Raw genomic sequence first — 27030 nt, 5'->3', positions numbered from 1 at the left:
TGTCCAGTTAAGCACAGTCCACAGAATAAGAGAGCTTAGGAGTAAATTTCAAGTATTCTAGTCTCATTAGCAAAGCCGGTCTTAAAGGGGCCTGGGTGAAGGCAATCGATGGCTTATGGCCTTGGCATATCTCCACTCCTATTGGGAAGACCATCCTATTGAGAAATGGATACATCGTGTTATCTTAACACAATAGCATGAAAGAGCTGTCTTTCCAATGTCTTCCCAGTTCCATGTTTACTAATCAGTGTTTTGAGGATGACTTGATTTCCTGTGTAGTTAATCTAGAGGTTGGGTCATGTAGACTTTGAGTGTTGTGGTCCCTTTTGTATTATAAATAGTAGGCTGGTATTCTGATTTTATGCATCATAAACTTGATTAATGTATTGCACCCCTCAGAGATGGACTTGCTACTAGCAAGCTGATAAAAGAGGTCTGTTGAGCCCATGAGCCAAGCACCAAACCTGTTCTATGGTAAGAGTCCCCTAACCACCTCGAGTGCTTACCCATCCCACAGTAAGTGTCTGTCTCATTACTCTGCATTATCTTCTTTGTAGTATTATCACTACCTGAAGATACCTCAACTTATTTTCTTACATAATGTTTAGTCTTCATCAACTAAGCTTGACTGGATCAGAAATTGTGTCTGTCTTGTTTACCACACAGAACCCCCCTGAGCCTAGAACAGTGCCTGGCACATAGTAGTGCTCAGTAAAGACTCCTGAATGTGATAAATGAATGAATATCACCTGCTCTGGAAAGCCTGCCTTAACCACCAGGATGGACTAGATACTCCTCCTTTGAACTTCCATTGTCTTTTGGGCATGCTTCTTTATGTAGCCCTTGAACTTCATTGTAATCGTTAATTGTGCTTTTTAAATTATTTTATTTTATTTTTAATTTTTTTTGCAGTACGCGGGCCTCTCACTGTTGTGGCCTCTCCCGTTGTGGAGCACAGGCTCCAGACGCGCAGGCTCAGTGGCCATGGCTCACGGGCCCAGCCGCTCTGCGGCATGTGGGATCTTCCCGGACCGGGGCACGAACCTGTGTCCCCTGCATCGGCAGGCGGACTCTCAACCACTGCGCCACCAGGGAAGCCCTCTCCTCCACTCTTTAGACTATGAACTCTTTAAGGACAGAGTCTGTCTTTCAACTGTGTCTTCCTACTGTCTAGCTCAAATGGGAGCCACAAATGGGAGCTGCATATGTAGTTTTACATTTTCTAGCAGCCACACTAAGAACTAAAAAGAAATAGGTGAAGTTAATTTAATAATATATTTTATTTAACCCAATAAAACTAAAATATTATTGTTACAACAAGTAATCCATATAAAATTATTAATGAGATAGTTCCTTTTTTGTACTGTCTTTAAAATTTGGTGTGTATTTTACACTTACGGTATAGCTCACTTTGGACTAGCCACCTTTCAAGTGCTCAAGAGCCATTTACAGCTAGCACTTGCCTTATTGGACAGCATAGGTCTAGCACAATCCCTGTCACAGAGTAAAAAGAAGACGGTTGTTCAATGGATGAATTTATAATACTAAATGTTATCATTACATCTTCCTGCTTCTTAAGAAACTTTTGCTCCTTTCCAAGTAGGGCACAACAATAAATTATACTTTCCCTTTGATGTACAGCATCTACAGTGCTTTACTAATACTACCTGGAACTAAATTTAGAAACAATGTAATAAAACATATATATTAACATGTCTTAAAAATGCACATTCAAGTATGACATGCTTCTGTCAGATTGTAGCTAAAAGATGCTTGCAGCCCCTACCAAAGTAAATATATGTATTTTGTCCTCAATTGCATGGAGAGCTCATATCTGTGTAGCCTGGTATAATCTACCATTATATTTCACAGAATCACAGAGGCTTGTTTTTTAAAATTCAGTTGAGTTGTTCTATATTTCATTACTAACCCACTCCATTGTCTGTTGCTTGACTTCCCAATAACCATGCTCACTTCGCTTAATTGGAGATTAATTTGATCAAAAAGACAGTCTGTACCTTGTGGGAATTTCCTGTTGTGCAAAATGATCTTCCTCAAGACTATCTAGCTAATTATTTCCTATTGTGTACTCCTGGAGTTGGAACTATTTGCTATCTTTTTCTAAGGAAAAAGCTATATCTTCTTTCTTGTGTTTATCCTTACTGCCTTTCAATGCAATCTAATATGCCAAGAATGTGTAAACCCCCCCTCACAATTGCTGTTGGTCACAATCAAGCAGGGTCTCTTTCTCTTTGTCACCTAGTTACTTTATGAAGGTATAAATGACATTGATTCTGGAACAGAATGAATGTCATCAGCTACATTGTGGAGTATAACCATTATTGAGTAGTCTTCTCTCCCAAGTAACTTAAGCCACCACTTCACAGTGGTTCCATTGCCAATATGATTGGCCACTTCCCAGCTGAGAATGTCTCTAACTAGGTTAGTATCTATAGTGGATAATGAATTTCACATAAAAGTAGTTCTGTGATGCATAGAATCATCAGTGACCCCTTATCAACAGCGTTCCTAGGTCATAATGAAACCGAGGGGGAGAGAGATACAAACAACTCTGAACCTCTCATGATCTCCCACCAAAGCTAAGTGCTACAGTTTCTCTATTTGAGAAGATGACGCAGAGTCTAATTTAAGGCCATAATTATCCTCCTTTGGATTCTCCCAAACAGTGTTTCAGTGATTTCCTCCAGCTTACATTGCTCCTCTCTATCTTCTGGGGGAACTAGGCAGCGCTTATCTTGTGGATTTGCTACACTGAGAATTATGGGACCCCTTCCTTCTTTCAACAACCTTTTATTGGACAACTACCTCATATTAAGCTCAGAAAATACAGCGGGGAATGGGCCATATGGAGCCCCTTCCTTCAGAATATATGGGCTAGCAAAAATCCTAGAATCAGGACCAACTCCCTGCTTAGGCAAGGCCCTTTACCCTCCTCACTGGTGTCTAATCCCAAACCATCCTGTTTTAGGTTTAGTTAGCTTGTATAGAGGTGACAGTATTGAGTATCTGCAAATCTGGTATTTAGAATATTTACAAAATTACAAATTCTTGGTGACGTATTCTGCTCCAATTTGTCATGCAGGCACACTTGGATGCTCTGGGAAACTAGAAAACGTTAAGATTGAATTCAAATCAAGTATTTCAGAAATCTTACAGGTGAAGTCTAGCTCTGGTTGCTAGGCAACCTGACAGACTCTCCAGCAGGGACCAACTTGCCTTCTCACTTGACCATCTCTCCCCAGTGGTGGGACGTGGAGGCCTCATTGGCTCACATCTCCTCTAACTGGGTTCCAATTGGCCGGAGAACCTCTCACTCCGCTCCCGTTGGCTCTCGCCGTCTCTCGCTGCTCTGTCATTGGTAGGCCGGCTCTCGGGCCACCACACGTCACTCTCTCACCCCACTTCCTCGGCCCTCCGGCTGTGACCCCGCCCCTTCCCCCGCCCTTCCAGCCACGAGGGAAAACCCCAGCGAATGCCCGCCTCTAGTTTCCTTCGGATTGGTTGCAACCGGACTGGGAGGCGGGCGCTACCGGCCTACTCTGCCGGCCACGATTGGCTACTGGGGCCACGGTCCCGCCTCCCACGGACTCCGGGCCGTGCCGGAGTCTGGTGGGTCGGCGGCTATAAAACTGGTGGCGGAGGGGAGGCGCCGTGGACTGCATCTTCGTTGGTCGTTCCTTTTCCACGGCCACCGCCCGCTCACATTTCGGTGAGTGTCCCGAGTGGAGGAAGAAACCTGGGCTGCTGAGGCCCTGCGATCAGGGTGAGGGCCCAGCGGATCCGTGTCCTTGACTAGGCCCGAAGGAGCTCCGGCTCCGTCAGGGTCTGGGCTGAGGCGTGGACTTAGCTCGGGAGGATGGGGCACCGTGAGCGGAGGCCGTGTAGGGCCTCCCCTATCAGGGACCTGGGGCCGACCGCGGTGGGTCCTAGGAGGGGCCGGGGCCACTGATGTGGGCAGGCGAGTCGCAGAGGGGAGAAGGAGAGAGGGCATTGAGGACTAGGCTTCTGATGACATAGGAGCTGGAGGTGCCAGGGGAGTGGCTGTGACCGCCTTGAGGGGAAGGGGGGCGCCACATGAGGGGGGACGAGAAAGGAGTTGGACTGTCAGGGTGTTCCCGGAGCCTTGGCTTAGGGGTGGACGCCGAAGGATGGGGAAGATCACGCTTAGATGGAGGCTTGTAGGTTGGCAGGGGGTGTGTCCTCCTGCCACAGATAGAGAGTTGCGGGGAGAAAGGGAGGTGGGCAGCATTACTCTTCGTCCCTAGCTCAGGTGCGAGAAAGCATCATAACCGTGCTTTAACCTGGCTGAGTACTTTGAGCTCTTGACTGCTTCGGTCTGTGCTTGCTTCAGATATCACAGATTCCTGCTTCCCACCTTCCCGCCTCCATATTTTTAATGCCCATTAAGATATATATATATATAGGTTTCCTCGGTGTTTTGAAATTCCGTATCTCCCTCCTGCCAGTAGCCTCAGGACCAGCCGGACTTGCTATGATGATGTAATGGGCAGGCAAGCACAGGGTCTTCACCCACAATAGGTTTGGGTTGAACCAAGGACATTTCAAAGCTTGGTATATGGAATCTTTGAAAAACGTGTGTCCTGCCGTGACCAGTGGTAGAGAAAGAATTACTCTGACCCACCCTGGAGGAGAGAGAGATTTGGACAACAGGTAAAGTGAGGCTGGCCCTGCTGGTCCTGCTTGCCCTGTGGCCTTGGTTTAGCACATCACAGGCTTCTTTGCTCACCTCTGCTGCAACTCTTCCCTCCTGCTGATGCTCTTGCCAAACTGCTGCAGTGGATGATGTGTTCTGGCTGCTGCTGAGTAACATGTGCTCTATTTCAGGGATGAATCATGAAAAACAATGGCAAGGTAAATGACAAGTTTGAGACAAATGGAAGTTCCCGTATAGTTAGCAGATTTTTCCTTCTGAGGTGGAGTTTGGACTTTTATTGCACAGATTTGTTAGAAGGCTAATTGAAAGTCCTTAACCTGTATCTGTGCCAAATCTAAGCAGTTTGTGTTCTTTATGTTTAAAATTTCAGTTATTTTCCTGTGGATACGGAGGGCAGGGATAGCATATCTTATGGGAAAGGAGAAAGGCTTTCTTTTCTGTGTGTCTAAACTTTGTAGGTCTCTCTCCTAAGTTTGTAAGTTTGCCCGTAAATCAGTTCCAGTTTAGTTCAGTTCAATTCTAGTTTAGTCAGTAACCCTAGTTCTCAGAAGGTGTTTCCGATGGGGAGAGCTAAATGGTATTATGCTTAGGGCCATAAAAGGCCACGTCATCTGTTAGACTAATCCTGGGCCTTGTTTTTTCATTTTGTTTTTTTCTTAAATATTCCTCCAGAGTGCTTTTACATCTTGTTTCTCTTAACTGTGGGATTGATTTTGAGATTTTTTTTGATTGAGATTTTAGATAGCTTTTCTCACAGGAAATGCAAAACCCTAATATGGGTGTAATGTGTGTTTCCTGGGTACCCTAGCATTATTTAAAACAGTAGTAAGTCAGTGGAACTGAATGCAGGGAGATGCATTGGGGTTGTGGATGGAGGAGCTTGATGGGCTATATATCAGAATCTCTATTTAGTTTCATTTGGAAAGGGATATAGAGTCATAATTTTATGCTGGGCTATTAAGAAAACCAAATATCATAGAAGGGTGTGATATTTTTGTTTCTCAAGACATATAGATAAAAAATGTTAGATTGAAAACATGTTACCCAATCTAATATGAGGGTGGTAGGACTCAATTCTTAATAATTTAGTCACCCTAATGCTTAGCTTGTGGTGATGTCCACTTGCTGTTAACTGAGTGTAGTAAGAGCAGTAGAGGAGAAGCTAATCTTCCAAAGCTCACAGGCTTCATCTTTGCAGGGTTCGTGGTTGGGCGTGTGTGCATTTGGGAATGATTGTAAGACCGACAAATGTTCTCTTCTGATGCCATTTGAACTCCTTACGTCTTTCAAGGAATAATTGAAACCTACCATTTGCTTTGAACAGCAGCAGTAGAAAGCCAATTTTCTTAAACTTCTGGACGCTGTTTAGTGCTGCAGCTCATCTTAAAAGTGATAGTGAAAAGAACTCACTAATGAGGGCTGCTGCTATTGAGTACTTGAATCTAAAAGATTTTCCCTCTAATTATAACTCCAAATTCAGCCCCTCAAAAAATAGCAATTCTGTGTGCCCTTTACTCCAAGGTCTAAAAGGGATTTCAAAAGAATCAAAATATAGCCCTTCTCCCAATAGGAGGCTAAGTATCCAGTATTCTTAAGAAGACTGCCAATAACTAGTTTTCCATTGAGAGTAGAATATGAAGGCTTCAGTGTGGGTGTGAATGACATACCTGCTGTAGGAGTGCAGGGCCCTGATTAGAAAGCTCTAGGAAACCTTCCTGGAAGAGGGAGCTTAAAACAGGACCTTGAAATATGAGTAGAATCTCTGATAAGCAGATCAGTCCCTCTTGGGGGAGGCAGGGTGTCTGTGATTTTTACTTAGGGAACTAGACCAGAGTTGTACAGGTGTGGGCAAGGCTTTCCTAACAGTAGTTTTGCTTGCTTGCTCCTAAGGAGGAAAGGCTCATTCTCAGTTAAAAAGGATTCCTGGATTTCTCTCCTGTAATAGTGAAAAAGATCAGCAGGTAACTGCTTGTGGTTTATTGTGTACCAAAATGGGTACTGGGTGAACTTCTCCGACCATTTGTTTGAATCAAGGCTAACGAGGGAGCCAGAAAGAGGAATTCAGAACACTGAATAAACCCCAGGAGAAAGTTGGTTGGCCCTAGACAGTCTTGTCATTCTTCAGTTTTAATCTTTGCCAAACTCGAAACGCCTATATTTCAGCTCAGGAGTCTCCTCCAAACATGCTTTGTGATAACCTGCCCAGCCGCTTGTGATTCATAAACTGCTTTCTGAGCCACGCTGCTTCCCTCTATCACTTGCTCTGAAAAGACCTTCTGTTAGAAATAAGCTGATGACGTGCTTGAGACTTCGGCACTGCTGTTTTAGTCAGGATAGAGAACGCTCCTAGCAATTGCAGAAGAGAATGGAAAGCCTAATCCCTTTCTGATTGACTCTTCTCCAAAGTGGCATTTATTGCTCCATTTCCTTTCCTGGACTCCAGGCCTCTCTTTCTCCTGAGAGCTTAAGTAGCATGGCAGTCTTCTGTGAGTCTTCTTTCTTCTTCTGTCTTTCTTTGCTTTCTTTTGTGCGCTGGAGTTCTCTCTCTCCCTTCTCCCTCCTGCTCTCTCTGCCTTCCCACCTAACCTCCCTCCCCAATTTAAATAATCAAAATTGAAAGAGGGAATATTGGCAGTTCAGGAGAAATGTCCTTGATGAAAATAGTGTCAAATGCATATGCAAATGTGGTTTCAAGAAGAAATATTATTAAGTTATTTAAATAGTCTCAACACTTAAGAAGGAATCATGTCCCCGCCCCCCTCCACCAGTGAGAACTAGTCCCCATGGAATGCTTAATTTGCAGATTACAAAGGGATAATTTGAGAGAATAAGGAACAAAAAGTTATTTTCTCAAAATGTATATATCATCCTGGAATCAGAGGTTTTTTGGAATATGGAAGTCTTTTCCCACAAACCTCAGGATCGATTTATGGGATGGGGGTGGTAAACTTAATGAAGGGAAAGGAACCAAGTCTCTAAGCTCTTAAGTGATCTAATCGGGTAAAAGAAGTAAAGCTTTGCTAACAGCAGCTGAGGGTAGTCTCCAGTTAATCAGGCAAGGGCGGATGCTCTATTCACCAACAATTAAATAGAGAACAAAGGTGATTAATTGTTTGCGTTAAACAGGAACTGTTGTCTGAAGTAACAGCCCTTCAAAACAGGTGGACTGAGGAAAATGCTCCAAAGCATTTTGTTTCCACATAATTTTGTTTCCACATAATCTAAATGATGATAAAGCTTAATGCTCCTTGGTCTTGATATCAAATACCTACCGTTTTAACCAAGCACTGAGGGGAAAATCACTTTCTGAAAGGTTGGGGCAGGTGAAAGTGACCATGTTGAAAGCTAGGAGCGTAAGATTAAATAAATGAAGATAATTAGGTCTTGCTAGAAAGATACATATTTTGTTTGAAAAATACTAAGAGCTAGGATAATAGTAAATGCTTTATATTATTCACATATTTTATCTTCTCAACCATCCTTCACAATGAACTGGGAGGGCAGGTATTAGCTCCATTTTACAGATGAGGAAATTGAAGCTCAAAGAGGCACAAATTGTTCAAGTCACAAACTCCCAAGTGCAGAGCAAGCTCTTGAATGTGTAAGCCTCTTTACTCCAGAACTTTATTAGCCTAGAACAACTAACTCATTTATATTCCTTTCCCCCAATTCTTGAAAACCCTAATTTCGTAAAGAAGACTACAACTCTGCCAGCATCATATTTGGTTTAAAGCCTGAATCAGTGATATGAACTACTCATATCAGTTCATTACCAGGACTGAACCTACCACTGTAAGAGCTAATAAGATAAGGAGAAAAAAGTTTTTTAAGCTTTAAGTACCATTTTTTCTAAGCAAAGTCAAACTCTGTTCTACTTAATGTAATTGGACAAGGAAATGTTTATTTTAACTCACTTTGAATTGGAGTCATTATTTGAATTTGTGTGGTGATTTATGACTTTAAAAGAGGTTCTTATTTGAAATTCCTAGTGCCTGAAGGAGGAAACAGAGTGACAGACCTGGAGACTGCCGTTCTTTATCCCTCACACAGGTATGGCATCTTGTCATGCTGCTAAAGGAAAGTGTTCCTTTCTAATGGAAGGGGGAAATTTAATTTTATCCTAAGACAAATAACCATTTGTGTACACCACACATTCTTAAAACCCATTATAGGATTATACCTTGTCTTTAAATATTAGTTAATGCCATAATGCTTCAGGAAGCCGTCTGATTTTGTGTTTATTAGACTAATGTTTAAAATCTAGAAACTAATTTTAAAAATTAGTGTTCACTCATAAGAGAAAAAAATCTAGATAATAAAATGGAACCGTATAAACTGCTTAGTCAGAAACAATCACAGGTAAGCATGTGTGCCAATAGTGCTTTCTGAATTACAGCCTTGAAAGATATCCATCAGGGCTGTAGACTGAATGTTTATGTAAGATTGGACAGTGGTTACAAATGTGTTTGAACCAATAATCTAATTATTTGCAGCTATTGCTTTCTTGTATTACTATGGAGCTCCTCTTATGAGTCTGCTTTTTTCATGCTTCAGTTTTATGATTTCCTATGGTTGTTAGTAATTTTAGATTAGAAGGCTAGTAGGGTCTCATTTATTCAACATCCAGCTTCCATCATATGCCAAGCATTGGGCTGGGTACTAGGGACACAAAGACGAATGGGTACATTTCTTGCTTTCTAGAAGCGCCTTTCTAGTGCGAGGAGGCTGACTTTAAATAATAGAGGATAAACTTGGAATAGTTTTAAATAGCATCTTATCAAAGCTCGGATGTGCATTTTAGAAAGGTTAGCATAGGACAGGGGAGAGATGGAGGCAGAGAGCTCAGTTAGGAGGCTCTGGGGACCGATGCCGAAGTCCCTCCCTGACGAGCCCTGAGGAGCTAGGTAAGTGCTGCCCTTGCATCAGCATCGTCAGCTGATTTCTCTGCTTTTTTGCCTTTTTTTTTTCTCTTTATCCTTTTCCTTCTCCAGTTGTCTTTCATTCACAGATTTAAAAGATTCTCAGGGGATCATATTGGTCCCTTTTGTGTCCTCCCGTGCAGGAAGCATTCAGAAATTGTTAACAAGGCAAGGCTTCTATATTATCTTGCTTTGCCAACTCTGGAAGTAGGACCTGGAGCTCCTTTTGTCCACCAGTGGGGGTGAGCCTTCACTTTAGGAGAACAGACTTGGGAGTCTTCTGTTGGTACTTGTTGGAAGATAGCTTTGGAAGGTTTACAGAGTTCTGTGGTAAAAGTGTACCTTTCTCTTCCTTTTTAAAGATGAAATTTAAAAAGAATATTTACATCTTTTTGTTGGAAATACAGAATCCCCATTATCCTGCTTAGATTTTTTTTTTAATTGTGAACACAATGCTCTGAAAAATCATGAAGTACTGTTTTTATCAGCAAAAGATTAAGAATACATGCAGGTAATTTTTTTAACTGTCAGATGTTTAAACTGTATTCTATTTAGAAAATTTTTGTGATATTTAGAATAGTGAATTAACCAGAATATATCATTCTTTGACTAAAGTTAATGCTATAATGTGAACATACCAGGTCTTTAGCTGGCCTTTTTTTTCTCTTTTTCTAATTTTTCTGGCCTACTTCAGAGAGCATTTGAGAGCACAACATAAGAGCGCACACAGGAGAGTTAAAAGTAAAGATTATAGACCCTAAACTATATCAATCTTTTTGTTGTTCAAAATGCCATGAAGGCAATTACTCCCTGTATTAATTTCCCTCTTTTTTTCTACTTTTCTCACTCTCCCTCAATTTCAACCAAAAGGTAAATATTTCAAATTAGATGGTGTTTTACCAGGAATGTAATGAAAACACCTTGGCTGTCAAAAGTCCTCAGAGAACGAGCAATGTTGACTGAGTTAGACAATGTAAAAATTTTTTCCACATCAAGATCAGAGTCATGATTCACTTTCATGAGTCGCTTTGATGGGTATGGGCTTTTAGTTTAGCTCCCTTTGTTTTCCCCCCAAATGAAACAAGTCACTTATTTAACTCTAGGAGGCTTAAAAATAGAGTTACACCTTACTTAGTAAGTACCATATAGCAGTGACTGATAAGAGCTAGTTAGATTATGGCAAATATGGAGTAATTCTGGAATTAAAGCCTTCTTTCTGGCTTTTCATAAACTGGTTTATATCTTCAGAAGATTATATATATATTTGTCCATTTTATTTCCAACAGCACTGCAAGCTGTTGGGCCAGCCAGGGAAAATTATACTGTCCTCAGCATGTTTAGAGCGGTTTGAAGAGTTGAAAAGAATGTAAACGTTAACCTTGTGGGAAAGGCTGGGAAGGTAGTTGATCCTACTGCCTCTGCTTTGGTGACTTAAAGGGTAGCATGTAGGAGGGGTTCTTCTATAAGTATATGGACTGTGTTTTTGTTTTTGACACTAGTTGAGTTTTTTTCTGTGGACTATGCAGAGGACTTTAACCTATTTTACTATAAACTTAGAATCTGCCTCATGACATATTAGATAGTCCCTTTATGTCTTCATTTCAACTTCCGTGTAGCAAAGTTTAGATTATCATAAAATTGATGGGTTTGCATGGAACAGGGGAAAGATAGGACAAAGTGGAGAGGTGCTTCTCTGTTCACTTGTGTATCTGACAGTGAGTGATTCTGTCAAGAAATAAAACAGTGGAGGCTAGAAATCTGAAGTCATCCTCAGTACTTCATCCTTTTCCTACTATCTAGTCAGTCACAATTTCTGCCAATTTTCTGCTTCCATATTTTTTTGAAGCTGTTCCTTTACTCTTCATGTAATAATTGATCTATTTCATGACCTACATCTCAATGGGCTTCTGTATCAGCTTCTAACTCAGATCCATTCTCCACAGAGCGCCAGTGACTGTAAAATGGTGACTCTCAAACTTTTCTGACTATGACCCTCAGTAAGGAATCCACAGTTGCAACCCAGGATATGTGTGAATAATTGAAACAAAATTTTCATGAAAAATTCTTGTATTTAGAAGGAAGATTTTCTTAAGACCTTTGACTTAGATCTTGTGATTATATTTCCAGGTGCTTATTTCTCAGGTTTTAATATACTCATACCTTGATAACCTGCGGGCTAAGGTAGATCTCATGATTTAAGGACAGCTTCTCTGCTTTAGATATTTTCTCAAGATTTCAATAATTAGCAACGCACTATGGCAATAGCCTGTAATTTCATTATCCCTAATGCTACACCTGAGTTGGCAGAGTGGCAGAGGACAAATGACATAGATACAGGATTTGCCTTTTGTCAGTGGCAGCAGCAGCAAGAGTGAGGGGCTTTGGCTCTAACTCAGCAGCAGAGGTGCTGGGACCAGGAGCTCTGGCAGCCTCAGTAGGAATGTGAGCTCATGGGGTCTGGGTAGTAGCCACCTTCCTCCCCTTTGCTTCTCTAGCCCAGCCAACAAGTTGGTAACCATTTCCCTGTATTAAATCCTCCTCTGTTAGAAATATCTAGAATAATTTCTCTTTTTCTGATTGATACAACCTCTAAGGAAATTGAGGCTCTGATAGGTTATGTGACTTACCCATAGGCCATAGCAACACTCTTGAGTGGCTAGCACTTTTTTATTTTTCCTGTTGGTAAATAAATCTAGACACTAGTTTATAGTGTGGCAACAGTCCAACTTTTTAAGGCCCTTTTTAAAACAGAAAGGGTTGTTTTAAGAGGTGTTATCTAAGATGCCACACAAATAATGTGTGGATTATCAGTTTTCAAATTTGAATCTGTTTGGGGTTTTTTTTGCCTGATTTAGAAGCTAAGTGATAACTTTGTGATTTTATGATCATTTATTGCCTATACACCAGCTGTAGAAAGTATAGCATATTGACTTTTGACCTGTTATGGGTCCAGGAACTTGCCTTTGCTTTAAATTTTAATCATCTGGGTTCTGGGTGGAGGCTTCTTTGGAAAGCTGGGATTATAATAGCAGGGGCCTTGAGTAGATTGCTATGGTAGACTTGACAGTGTGGCTTTTCTACTTACTGGTATTGTTTAGATCAATAGGGACTGCAATATTGTTTGATCTAACAGTTTTAAAGTCCCATAAAGTCAATAGCTATGAATAACCAATATACCTATGATAAATGAATGAATGACTTTTTAAAAACTTTTTGAGGGGCCAGGAATAGATCAGATACTTGACTTCTGATTTGTGGGCCATATTACTAAATTGTCATTGTATTTTATCTTATAGTTCTTTACAACATAGAAGAATCTTATTTGAGTTTTCTTTACTTCTAATAATCATATTTTAAATCTAAATATATCCAGCTCTGAATAAATTGCAAGCCTTTCTAAAAGATGATAATTTTTTTGTTTTGTTTGGCCTTGCCCTGCGGCATGCAGGATCTTAGTTCCCCGACCAGGGATTGAACCCCTGCCCCCTGCGGGGGAAGCATAGAGTCTTAACCACTGGACCACCAGGGCAGTCCCTAAAAGATGATAATTTTAAATAATAATGGAGTTAATAATAACTCCATTATAGAATAATTATCATACTACTAATAATTATCGTACTATAATTACTACTTCCACATATTAAAATTGACTCCCTAAGTAAACTAAACTTAGAAATTAATACTTTAGGTGATAATGAAAATCTCAATGTTGATTTCTCAAGTTTGAACTTGACAATTTGCAACCTATAATCTACAGCAATGTTTTTTCTGTTTTTCTTTCTAAAGTTCTTTCACCATGCCTGGGTCACTTCCTTTGAACGCAGAAGCCTGCTGGCCAAAAGATGTGGGGATTGTTGCCCTTGAGATCTATTTTCCTTCTCAATATGTTGATCAAGCAGAGTTGGAAAAATATGATGGTGTAGATGCTGGAAAGTATACTATTGGCCTGGGCCAGGCCAAGATGGGCTTCTGCACAGATAGAGAAGATATCAACTCTCTTTGCATGACTGTGGTCCAGAATCTTATGGAGAGAAATAGCCTTTCTTATGATTGCATTGGGCGGCTAGAAGTTGGAACAGAGACAATCATCGACAAATCAAAGTCAGTGAAGACGAATTTGATGCAGCTCTTTGAAGAGTCTGGGAATACAGATATAGAAGGAATAGACACAACTAATGCGTGCTATGGAGGCACAGCTGCTGTCTTCAATGCTGTTAACTGGATTGAGTCCAGCTCTTGGGATGGTATGTTACATATTGTTCCAAAGAAACTCCTTGAAGATGAAAACGCCCAAATGACCTTTAGTTAATGCCATATGCAAACTTACCAGTTATGCTTGTTTGAACATGTTCAGAAAGCTAGCTATGACTTTCAGCTTATCTGAATTATGAATTGGTTACCTTTATCATGTAGGCAAAATTATCTATCAAAATTTAGTCAGAATATTTTTTTTCTTTACCAAAGATGGGGAAAGGATATTCTGGGAAAATATAACAGATTCAGTTTCTAAGTATGATGTTTAGAGTGTTGATCACATTCTTGTATACTAATACAAAATATTTTTCAGGACGGTATGCCATGGTAGTTGCAGGGGATATTGCTGTATATGCCACAGGAAATGCTAGACCTACAGGTGGAGTTGGAGCTGTTGCTATGCTAATTGGACCTAATGCTCCTTTAATTTTTGAACGAGGTGAGTGTCTGGGAAAGCATTTTTTTTTATTTGTACAATATGCTGAGAAATTTGAAAACAAAAATAGAAGCTAGTACTTGGTGTTCATTAAATGCAGGCACTACCTGCTAAGTGCTTTATGTATTATCATATTTAGTCTTCATAGCAATAATTGTATGAGGTAAGTGATGTCATCCCCACTTTACAGAGGAGTAAAATGGGTTTAAGTAGGGTTTAAGTAATAACTGGGAGACGTAACTTACCCATAGTCATACAATAATTTGTTTTCAGTTCAGTAGAGCAGTTATGATCTCCTGGTTAGGTATATGAAACTTGCATAAAATGTTGTATATCAAAAGAGTCTTAGGCCTGTCCATGGATATTGTTATGTTTCATTTGAATTACATATTGGTTTCACCTTGTGACTTCTATTCTGTGAGTAGTGAGTTGACTAGATTAAAGGGAAGTTCCCAGATGATGCAATATGCTTCCTAACATACATCAGAAGTCAGAGATACATGGGCCTCTTTCTTTTTTGTTCTAATAGGACTTCGTGGGACACATATGCAGCATGCCTATGACTTTTACAAGCCTGATATGCTTTCTGAATATCCTATAGTGGATGGAAAACTATCCATTCAGTGCTACCTCAGTGCATTAGACCGCTGCTATTCTGTCTACCGCAAGAAGATCTATGCCCAGTGGCAGAAAGGTGGGCTTTATCTATTTTCCTTGGTTTTGGTATCTGGTGAGGGCAGTATAATGTGCTGACTGTCTTTAGTGAGAAACTACTTCTTGGGCATCCTTCATTAGTGTCTCCTTAAACCATTTCTTTCTCACCCACCAAATAGCATAGTCTTCCCATAGTTTCTGGGAATGTGTAATTTAAGAGAACAGGTAGACTTTCCAAATGTAGTGTATTTCTATAAAAATACTTAGGATGACTTACCCCCAGTAAGAAAATCAAAAATAGGGTAAAAGAAAGTAACTTGAATTTTGTACATATTCTGAGAGAGGTATTCTCACAAGGTTTTAGTTTGCAACTGTGATCCGAAGAAAACTCTAATGAAAATAAATTATACCGAAGTGATCCCCCTGCCCACATAGTCTTTTTGCACTTGACCTGTGAATTCATACTTGCTTTTTTAGTGTCATCATCAGTCTCCATCTTTAACCCTGAGAAAGTTCTTAAGGTACTGAGAAGGACAGTATTTGAATTAATGCTATTAAAACACACAATATCATATAAAGTATGCTTTTTCCATAGTCCAACTTTGCTTTATAGGGTTTGTGAGAGAGGGGTAAAAATAATATTCAATAACAGATATTAGGTAACATAGTGGCTTTGCATAAGAAGCATTCTTGAAGTATGTAAAATATCATACTGTTTGCCAGTATTTAACAATACAATGATTTTCTAACTTTTTATTAGGACCCACAGTAAAAAGTATACTTTACATTGTATGTGCAGTTAAATGGAAACCGAAGTGTCATGAAATTTCCTGCCCATGCTGTGGGTTATACAGTTTGCTATTTTCTACTCTAGTCTGTTTCATTAAAAACAAAACAAAGGGCCTCCCTGGTGGCGCAAGTGGTTGAGAGTCCGCCTGCCGATGCAGGGGATACGGGTTCGTGCCCCGGTCTGGGAGGATCCCATATGCCGCGGAGCGGCTGGGCCCGTGAGCCATGGCCGCTGAGCCTGCGCGTCCGGAGCCTGCGCGTCCGGAGCCTGTGCTCCGCAACGGGGGAGGCCACAACAGTGAGAGGCCCGCATACCGCAAAAAAAAAAAAAAAAAAAAAAAAAAAAAAACCCAACAAACAAAAACCTCTTAATTATTAAGGTTAAAAAAAAATACTGGGGCTTCCCTGGTGGCGCAGTGGTTGAGAGTCCACCTGCCGATGCAGGGGACACGGGTTCGTGCCCCGGTCCGGGAAGATCCCACATGTCGCGGAGTGGCTGGGCCCGTGAGCCATGGCTGCTGAGCCTGCGCGTCTGGAGCCTGTGCTCCGCAACGGGAGAGGCCACAACAGTGAGAGGCCCGCGTACCGCAAAAAAAAAAAAAAAAATACTGGCCCTGACCCACTAAATTGATTACACAACCCACTAATGGGTTGTGATAGTTCAGTTTGAAAACCAGTAATACAGTAGTGTGTATTGTTCTATTTCTAGACGTCTTTTTGATAAACATTTTTAAATATAGAGATATTTCATTATACAGTGTATTTTTGGTTGCTGCTTAAAGATATAAAAACATCCCAGCCCTGTTCTAAAATCAAACTTCAAAAGTTAGTGGCTTAGGGCTTCCCTGGTGGCGCAGTGGTTGAGAGTCCGCCTGCCGATGCAGGGGACACAGGTTCGTGCCCCGGTCCGGGAAGATCCCACATGCCGCGGAGCGGCTGGGCCCGTGAGCCATGGCCTCTGAGCCTGCACGTCCGGAGCCTGTGCTCCGCAACAGGAGAGGCCACAACAGCGAGAGGCCCGCATACCGCAAAAAAAAAAAAAAAAAAAAAAAAAAGTTAGTGGCTTAAATGAATTTCATAATTTCTTTGGATTTCTCTTTCAGAGGGAAATGATAGAGATTTCACCTTGAATGATTTTGGTTTCATGATCTTCCACTCACCCTATTGTAAACTGGTTCAGAAATCTGTAGCTCGGATGTTGCTGAATGATTTCCTTAATGACCAGAACAGAGATAAAAATAGTATCTATAGTGGCCTGGAAGCCTTTGGGTAAGAGGAATTATGATATTTTCCCTTCTATGTGAGAGTATTTTTTATATCTGTTAAACCAATATTTGTACAGACATGAAAATTTTAGTCAAGAGAAGTCATCTTGTCTAACGTATTTATGTAATCAATGAAGAAGCTGAGTCCCAGAGAGGGGGTCGCTTACCTACATGAATTCTTTCGTCATTTCTACTCAGATTTTCTGATTTCCTCCTTTCAGATCTGTTGCCATTGTCACCATGATAACATAGCCCCACAAGTGCCTGTGTTTATACAGCAGCCTCTTAACTCTTCTCCCTGCCTCTCCCAAGCCCTTGTGCCCATATCCATCCTGCACATAGCCACTGCTGACATCTGCTTTCATACTCCTTCCACGTTTTCCCCACTTCTAGGGCCTCCTAGTATGCTATACCTGTTAAACTCATTCTGTTTCTCCTTTCCTGTGTCTCTTCTCCCTCTGATAAAATTCTATTCAACTTTTTAAGACTTGGCTCCTATAATGTGACTTTTCTAACTAAATGGACATTATTATGGACTTCAAATAGTAGTATATTCTGTTTGGTGATGACAGCTTTAGTGGGTTATTAACCCATTAGAATTATGTTGTTCTAATTTGATTAAAAAAAAAAACCTTTCAGAAAAAGGACCATATATGTACAACTGTTATATCTTACCTAGCAATTAGCATACTGCTACTTGGTTTTTAATAAATGGGAAATCAGAATCATACACACTTATAGTTAGGTCCACTAAGTAATATAATAAAAATACAGTCTTTGAATACTGCAAGATTTTCTTCTTTCTAAATCTTTCAGGGATGTTAAGTTAGAAGATACCTACTTCGATAGAGATGTAGAAAAGGCATTTATGAAGGCTAGTTCAGAACTCTTCAATCAGAAAACAAAGGCATCTTTGCTTGTGTCAAATCAAAATGGAAATATGTACACATCTTCAGTGTATGGCTCCCTTGCTTCTGTTCTTGCACAGTAAGTATAAATTTCTGCTGATTCACTCCCCTTGTTCGGAGATGTTAGATTTCTAAGACCAGATCTGGTGTCAGGCATGTTGGTGGCAGGTCGCAGAATGGTATTTTATTTCCAGGCTCTCTAGCCTATTGTCTATTGACTTGAAGGAGATATGGGATGAGGCTATAATTATTCCAGAGTATTTAATTTCATACTTGCTTTCCTGGCTATTGTTCTCATGGCCTTATTATTCTTTTTTTAAAAAAAAAAATTTATTTATTTATTTATTTTGGCTGCATTGGGTCTTTGTTGCTGCACACGGGTTTTCTCTAGTTGCGGCGAGTGGGGGCTACAGTGCGCAGGCTTCTCATTGCGGTGGCTTCTCTTGTTGTGGAGCACGGGCTCTTGGTGTGTGGGCTTTAGTAGTTGTGGCACGTGGGCTCAGTAGTTGTGACTTGCGGGCTCTAGAGCACAGTCTCAGTAGTTGTGGCGCATGAGCTTAGTTGCTCTGCAGCATATGGGATCTTCCCAGGCCAGGGCTTGAACCCATGTCCCCTGCATTGGCAGGTGAATTCTTAACCACTGCACCACCAGGGAAGTCCTGGTTTTATTATTCTCGACCTACAGTTGAACCCCAGTTGGCAAATAACTTATATTAGGACATGATAACTTTCAAAAACCCCATCATTCCCAGAGAGATGAGAATTCTTGTTTTCAGTCAGCTTACTGTAATAGTAAAGCTTTAGGTTAGATCCCTAGGCTTAGGATGAATTTTATTCCAACTCGTGGTTTTCCACCCATTGTAGTTGGATCAGTTAAACTTTTTAATGTTTTTTTCCCTCCTACACAGGTACTCACCTCAGCAGCTGGCAGGAAAGAGGATTGGAGTGTTCTCTTATGGTTCTGGTCTAGCTGCCACTCTGTACTCCCTCAAAGTTACACAAGATGCCACACCAGGTACATGCTGAGTCTTTCAACAAGAATGTCTTGAGAGCCTACTGTGGTAAGGTTGACTTAGCAGGTTTCTCAAGTGAGTGCTTGAATCTGTCCCGTAGATGATTATGACATTTTAATCTTCATTACTTCTTTCAACATACTCTCCAAAAATCTGCCTTAACTGGGTAAAGGGCAGGATTATGTCTGAGTCAGAATATCTTTCCTTCCTTCCAAGTCAGAAAAAAAATGTATAATCAGCTGAAACTTCTTTTTTTTTAATGACATAGTGTGACTTTTCCTTCTTTGGCAAGTAACTTTATTTTCTCTTTTATCTCATTTTTAAAGGATATGTAGCCAGGGGAGGTAGGTAGAGAAAGGGAAGTATACCTATTTAAGGCAGGTGGCTTTTGAGTCTTCACAACAATGATTGAGTCTGATCATATGAGTGAATAATACCAGGTCATTTCTTGTTGTTGGCATTTGCTAAATGCATAGTCTTGCTCCTTGAGGTAGCAAGTCGAGCCACAAGTGTTTGAGTTGCAAACACAAGATGTGACAAGTGAAATACTGGGTATGGTGGATCTCCGTGGCCTTCCTCTCTCTTGCTACATGGATAATTGTATAATAAATTCACCATAAAGTAAAGAATGGATATTTAGCTCCCTCCATGAAAAGTTATATAGAATATATATTGAGCATAAGCCTCTCTAAAGTTGCCCTCTATCAGTTTTCCTATTAGAACTTTAATTAGTTACTGAGTTGTCTAATGTTTATAAGGGTATGGTCTTAGCTGTATTTAAGGACACTTTTGTGCCTTCCCTGAGCAGGGAGGAGCAAAAATATGGAGAAAAACTGATGGAAGACTTGGCATTACTCTAAAACTGTACTGTAGGTTGACTGTAGACAAGTTATTTATAGTTTCAAATCCCACCTGTTTCCTAGCTTGTCTGCTGGCCGATACGGAACAAACGCTTAGTCAGAGGTCAACGGAAGCTGTGCCAAATAAATAACAGCTTATCTTTTAACTAAACAATAGCCAGTAGTTCTGAAAAAATGCAAAGTTGTTTTTTTCGTTTGGCAACATTTTGTTCAGGCTTTGGGGCATGCTATTTTTAGTCTTTTAACGTTGGAATTATTTGCTATTTTAGGGTCTGCTCTTGATAAAATAATAGCAAGCTTATGTGATCTTAAATCAAGGCTTGACTCAAGAACTTGCGTGGCACCAGATGTCTTTGCTGAAAACATGAAGCTCCGAGAGGACACTCATCACTTGGGTAAAAATATTAAATTGTTAATACATACCCAGAAGCCTATTGGAGGGCTCTAATAACATTAAACATGTTACGTATCAGATTAGTATGTCCAGATATCCAGGCGGTATTCGGTACATACCTGATGTTGGTGAAAATTATGGGGAAATAGCAACTTTTATCTTTAGTTTTATTACCAGATGAGCTGTATGTCATAACTAATTTTTCACATTCTCCACCTTTCCTTTAGTCAGCTATATTCCCCAGAGTTCCATAGACTCCCTCTTTGAAGGAACATGGTACCTAGTTCGAGTAGATGAGAAGCACAGAAGAACTTACGCTCGGCGCCCCTCTCCAAATGATGACACTTTGGATGAAGGCGTAGGGCTTGTGCATTCAAGCGCAGCAACTGAGGTAAAGAAAGCTCGTTGTGTTTGGTCTTGGGCTTTGACAGGGTAAGAAATTTCCATCCCCAGATCTCGGGGCTTAGGGGATCTAACTGAGATTTAGCAACTTAAAGGAATGTCAATGAAGCAGAGTGGTTCAGAGCCAGGGCTCTGGTACTGGATTCTAGCTATGCCATTTTCCAGTTGTATAAAGTGCTTTGCAGTTAAATGATTCGCATTTTTAAGTGCACAGTAAATACGAGGTTTTGTTAACAATACCAGAATTTAAAGGAAAACTGATCTAGAGAGAAGGCTCACCTGTGGTATGTGTCTTGGTGAGAGAGGAAGTAGGGGCAGGGTGTTGAGCCCCTCACATCCCTTCTCTCAGCCCACTGTCTAATCTGTCTCCAGTTGTCAAGAAGGAACAGAAATAGCTGATTTGAATTCCTGTTACATGCTAGCCCCTTTTTTCATTTTCTAATTAATTTAATTTAATTTTTAAATTTAATCCTTATAAGAACCCCCTTGACTTAAATGATACTGTGCCCATTTTAGAGATGAGGCTGAAAAAAGTTAAATGACTTAACCAGGGTCAGAGCCAGGCTTCAAACTGAGGACTTTAAAAACTTTGAAGTTATTAATCTTATCCACTCATCACAAATTTGCTAAATGCATAGTCTTGCTCCTTGAGGTAGCAAGTCAAACCACAGGTGTTTGAGTTGCAGACACAAGATGTGACAAGTGAAATACTGGGTATGGTGGATCTCCGTGGCCTTCCTCTCTCTTGCTACATGGATAATTGTATAATAAATTCACCATGAAGTAAAGAATGGATCTTTAGCTCCCTCCATGAAAAGTTATATAGAATATATATTGAGCATAAGCCTCTCTAAAGTTGCCCTCTTATCAGTTTTCCTATTAGAACTTTAATTAGCAACTTGACTCTTCCTTAAAGAAAACGCTAAGAGGCAACAACTCTTTTCTTCTGATTTTAGCATATTCCAAGCCCTGCTAAGAAAGTGCCAAGACTCCCTGCAACGGCAGCAGAACCTGAAGCAGCTGTCATCAGTAACGGGGAGCATTAAGATACTTTTGTGAGGTGGAGGACTTCAGGGTGGGGGGGGTATGTATGGGAACGGTTGGGGGAATGGGTTGTCTGGGGACAATTTTAAAGGATTACATGTTGCTTAAATTTTTATGTGACTGACATGGAGCCTGGAAAATTATCGTGTTCTTGGGAAAGTCTCTTTGCTCAGTTTCCTAACATGCTTCCTGTTGTGGTCTAGCCAATGCTTAATGTACTCGAATGATGTTAAGGGCTCTGTAAAACTTCATACCCCTCTGGCCACTTGTATGCATGAAGCTTAGTTTTTAAATGTAGTGTGATGAATCGTGCACTTCTGGTGAAGAAAGCAGCGGTACTAGTCTCCAATTTTAATTTTTTTAAACACATAAGAATTTTATACTTTGAACAAACAAGATTACTGAAAGTTCCTGTGGTTTTTGGAAAAAGTTTCTGGTTTAAGGAATGTGGTCTTAATGAGATATGCACAAACCCTGTTTAAAAATGGCAAGACAGACATACTTTTTCTAGAATTTATGAATCCTAAAGAAGGAGAAGAGTTGGGACAGTTACACTAGTTCTAAAAACCGTTGCTTTAAATCCAGGCCAGCAGTGATGCGTTACTGTAATGACCTCTGTGAACAGAGAGATGCTGGCATTGAGCAGACGTCTGGTATAGAAAACATGGATGTAGCTCTAGGTCTGCTCCTGACTCAGTTCAGGGTGTATTTTGCGGAACAACATTGAGATGTTATTGGAGTTGTGTATGAGGAAGTTGGTGGTTGCAATCCTTCTTTGCACCTTATTTTGAAGAATAAATAAAACATTTTTATGGCTGCCTTTTAAAAATTTAAAACAAAAAGGGAGGATAGGGGCAGGGCATTATTATTAGGTTATTTCTGATGCTTCAGTGTTATAAATTCAACTTAAAGACTGACAACCTAAACTCACATTGTAAGTATCCATTTTGGTTTTTGTATCTGTTCAATGAAACTTAAAAGGTACAACCGAAGTTTTTACATAGTATGACCAGCCAAAAAGTATCCCACTTCTCAAGGTCTGGAAGTAGGATATATAAAGCATTTTCTCAGACTTTCACCTTAAAAAAAAAAACAACAAAAACCATCATATGGAATAAATAAGAAGACTGGTTAGACAGTTTTGTAGATCTTTTTGGTGCTGAACTATGACATGAGCCTTATAGATTGTAAAATAGAGATAGTTGGAACTAATGTACAGAACTAAATTTTTTAAACTTTGCCATTGAATTCTGTGACATTTCAGTTATCTAAAATAAACTTACACAAGTATAAAATGTAAGTTTCAGATTGCAAGGTAATATGTAATGTAGTGTTTGTAAAATACTCTTTGTCTAATATTAGCTAGTGATGTTTTGATTTGTACAGTCATAATTTGTTAAAATGACTTCATTTTAACATCCACGGATGTAGATTAATAACTTAAGTTCAGATTTAAAGATTGATGGGGAAATGGTGCATGTAATACTTCTGCAAGTATTGGGAGTTTGGTATGTTTTGAAAAGAGTAATTTAACTTTTGGGGTGTCAGGAAATGGGTTTTCTCAAAGTCCATTGCCGGCAATGGGCAGGTCTACTAATAACGGCACACAGCATAAACTGTACACCTTAGTAACAGGGAGGTGAGTAACTTTGAATAAAGTTTTAGAGAAATATTTCAGATATTTGAGTGTTCTTTTTTCCCTCCTGAACTAACAGTTTAGGCAAGAAATCAGCTAATAGGGCTTCCCTGGTGGCGCAGTGGTTGAGAGTCCGCCTGCCGATGCAGGGGACACGGGTTCGTGCCCCGATCCGGGAAGATCCCACATGCCGCGGAGTGCCTGGGCCCGTGAGCCATGGCCGCTGAGCCTGCGCGTCCGGAGCCTGTGCTCCACAACGGGAGAGGCCACAACAGTGAGAGGCCTGCGTACCGCAAAAAAAAAAAAGAAATCAGCTAATATGCTGTTTTAAAATACAGTCATTCATTTCATTTCAGTCCATTAATTCACTAATTCATTCATTCATTATTCAAAAAATGTGCAGACCTGATATAAGCAAGGTACTCTGCTTCCATCAGAAATAAAGATTTACAAGATATATGGTCTTGCCTTCAAGGAGCTATTTGTCTAGTATGGAGGAATTTATACTGATGGTTTATCATTCTTATACTTCAAACAAAGAAATTAACTCCCAAATTGGGTGCTAAGCATGTGTGAATTTCACTATAAATATTTATGAAGAGAGTTATTGTGTTTTCCTAAAAACAACGTAAGATTAAGGGTTGGCAATTAAACACTAAAAGCACATTTTACAGCCAATATAGAACTGCCATCTAGAGCCTCCAGCCTGAGGGTCTCGGGTTGCTGGTGCTTCCAGAGGTTTTACAGAGAGAATTTCTGCATTGGCAGTAATATTGGACTAGATAATCTCAATCCCTGTGAACTCTTAGGACTGTATGACTTGGGAATTAAACCAGATTGTTTTCTAGTACTGATCAGCTATTTTATAATGCTGTCATGTCTAGATTCAATGTTTAGTAATAATTTCTTTTATTTTCTGGGCCAGTTTCCAATATCTCTGGGTCATTTAGAAGATGAGGCCAATGTTCTCTAATTCTACAAATTCTAGGATCCTGATTAATATGGCTTTAAGAATTCTATCCTTCCCCTCCTCCTTTTTGGAATTTGTGCACTTAACTTTTTTTTTTTCACCTTCTGGGTTTTGTTTACTTCATGAACAGTGCTGAGTGTGTTTAAGATTAATGCTCAACAGGGCTTCCCTGGTGGCGCAGTGGTTGAGAGTCCGCCTGCCGATGCAGGGGACGCAGGTTCGTGCCCCGGTCCGGGAGGATCCCACATGCCACGGAGCGGCTGGGCCCGTGAGCCATGGCTGCTGAGCCTGTGCGTCCGGAGCCTGTGCTCCGCAACGGGAGAGGCCCGCGTTCGCAAAAAAAAAAAAAAAAAAAAAAGATTAATGCTCGACAACTCAAACAGATGCAACAACTCCTTTTGACCCTCCTGTGGCTTAGTTGAAACACTTTATCTCTTGTCTGCTGTTTGAAATGTCCTGGCACACTAAAGTGGAAGTGAAGAGAGCAAGGAATGTAACAGGATCTTTAAACAATTTACAGCTATGTAATCTTGACATAAAAGTGAACACCTTCTTTAAAATTTCTAGCAACTGCTCTTAATTAAATCATAGGTTCCTATTTTTTTCCTAATTGGTGGTGGAAGGAAATAGTTGACCTGTGATTTTTTTTTTTTCCTCCTCAAACTATTACAAGCGTGGTACTGTGGAGATGAAGATTATGAATACCAATCCTCAATAAGTTTATATATCGGGGTTCTAGCTTATAATTATAAAAAATGCATTTTCATTTTAAATGTTTAGAAGTGAAAAACAAGGAATTCACCTTTTACTTTTTTTGTCTTATTTCATCATTGTGTAGGCATCTACAGTAAAAATAATGAAAGTTTTGATCTAATTTTGCAAAAGCTTCCCTTTGCCTCCAGGTTTTTTTACATGCTATTAAATTAGCACCTCTGACCCATCATAGCAAAACCTTGTTGATCTTTGGGGTCTCAGCTCAAGATCTGCTTCCTCCCTGAAGGCTGCCTGGACTACCTTAGTAGTAAGCACTTCTCACCCTGTGTATCAAATTCCTTATTCAAGCTTGCAAAGTCCTGAGGGATCTGGCCCCTGCCTACTTCAACTCAATACCACACCCACCAAGGCCTACTATGTTTTCATCCACCCTGCCTTCTCCGTTCCTCAAACATGCCAAGTTTACTCCAGCCTTAGAGCCTTTGATCTATGCATCCGAAACCTTGGGCCCACTTGAGGCCTTCTTTGCCCTGCCTTCTACTCTAGCCACATTTGTGGCAATTGCTTCCATGCAGTCTTTGACCAGGATCTCAGAGAATATGATAGTACCTCCCTCCGGATTCCTGCTCCACACCCCTCATTTCAGTCTCTGTGTTGCGGGGTGCCCATAGAAGTCATTCGGAACTCATAATATTATGGCCCAGAAGTGCAGAGAAGTTAAGTTCCCATGGGGCCACCCTTAACAATAGTGGACTCTTACTTGCTGGTAGATGAATGCTTCCTCCTTTCATTCCCCTGGGCAGACAGTTCTGAGAAGCATTCCAGAAGGGGCCTCAGAAGATCCTGCTGAGTCAACTACCAGTTGCCTACAGCCAATTTGGCAACACATCCTTATATCGGCTCGCCTCTTATTTTTCACTCCTGCATCGTGGGATCATTTCCTAAATAAGTGACTTACATGCAAGCTCTTGTCTCAGGCTCTGTTCTTTTGGAGAATCCAGGCTAATACAATTGGTACCCAGAACAGCCCCCTATAAAGCAGACCCTCAGGATAGGTGGTTGGAGCGGGTTTACTGACCAGTCACGGCAAAAACCCCATTGCTGTTTGTAGTAGGCAGAATGATTCCCACCTCTGATCTCCACCTCTGGGACCTGTGAATATGTTATGTTACATGGCAAAAACAGATGTGATTAAGCTTGAGGACCTTGAGATGGGGAGATTGGATAGGCCCAACCTAATCACAGGAGCCCTTAAAAGAAGAGGGCCTTTCTGGGCTGTGGTCAGAGGGAGATGTCACTATACAAGGGTGAGCAAAGAGATGGCCCATTGCTGGCTTTGAAGATGGAGGAAGGGGGCCACAAGCCAAGGAATCTGGGCCACCTCTAGAAGCAGGTACAAACAAGGAAATGGGTTCTCCCCTAGTCTCCAGAAAGGAACCTAGCCCCGATGCCACCTTGATTTTGGCCCAATGAGACCCACAATGGACTTCTGTCTCACAGAACTGTCAGATAATAAATCTGTGTTGTTTTAAGGCACTACATCTGTGGTAATTTGTTAAGACATCAGTAGAACACTAACGCGCTGTTGGTAAGAGGGTGCGGACAACCCCTGGTTTGCAGGAACAGCACAGTTACTACCGACCGTCATCTAGAGGTATGGGGGGGAGATGAAATACTGGACCATGCGGCCCCTGCGGCACCTGAACGGGATGGGGCAATGATAAAGCCTCTGGATTTGGCTAGCTTTTGTTCATTGTTTTGGAAGCCTGAGGGGGAAAAATGTCAGGTTTAAGTCAGCCAACTGTCAGCTCAAGGCACACCGAAAGCCCAAGGGCCTTTGTAGTGACAGTTAAGGAGAGGCTTCTCCCCTGCAGCAGAGAGAAAACTACCTAAAACAGGCGCAGGATCTCATTGTAAGGCTGGCTGAGCTGCAAAGGAGATAAAATATTCAGTCTTGACAATTCTCCTTTATCAAAGTCAGGGCCTCAACAGCAAGAGAGTGGGACACGGCAGCGTAAACAGGGTGGAGGAGCCTGCAAGTGCTGAACACCAGGATTCCGCGAGTGGGGGGCTGGC

The 27030-nt window shown here is 40.9% G+C and overlaps 1 protein-coding gene across 4 annotated transcripts; it reads left to right on the top strand.

The window, feature by feature from the left end:
• The first annotated feature begins 3597 nt into the window (after positions 1-3597).
• On the top strand, positions 3598-23313 carry HMGCS1 (3-hydroxy-3-methylglutaryl-CoA synthase 1). 4 transcript variants are annotated; one of them, XM_060092858.1, is made up of 11 exons: positions 3598-3730; positions 8686-8746; positions 13402-13859; positions 14183-14308; positions 14835-14999; positions 16852-17017; positions 17830-18000; positions 18830-18936; positions 20064-20189; positions 20416-20579; positions 21547-23313. In XM_060092858.1, the coding sequence occupies exons 3-11, from the start codon at positions 13412-13414 to the stop codon at positions 21634-21636; spliced, it is 1563 nt and encodes a 520-aa protein (XP_059948841.1). In that variant the 5' UTR covers positions 3598-3730; positions 8686-8746; positions 13402-13411; the 3' UTR covers positions 21637-23313. The 4 variants fall into 4 exon arrangements, with proteins under 4 accessions (XP_059948841.1, XP_059948842.1, XP_059948843.1 ...); XM_060092861.1 differs by having other exon boundaries at positions 3676-3784; XM_060092859.1 differs by lacking the exon at positions 8686-8746.
• The last annotated feature ends 3717 nt before the right edge of the window (positions 23314-27030 follow it).

The sequence above is a fragment of the Mesoplodon densirostris genome, chromosome 3 (genome assembly GCF_025265405.1).
Source record: "Mesoplodon densirostris isolate mMesDen1 chromosome 3, mMesDen1 primary haplotype, whole genome shotgun sequence".
In the NCBI taxonomy this organism is placed as follows: domain Eukaryota; kingdom Metazoa; phylum Chordata; class Mammalia; order Artiodactyla; family Ziphiidae; genus Mesoplodon; species Mesoplodon densirostris.
The sequence above is the reverse complement of the archived record's forward strand: the minus strand, read 5'-3'. Positions and strand labels throughout refer to the sequence as shown.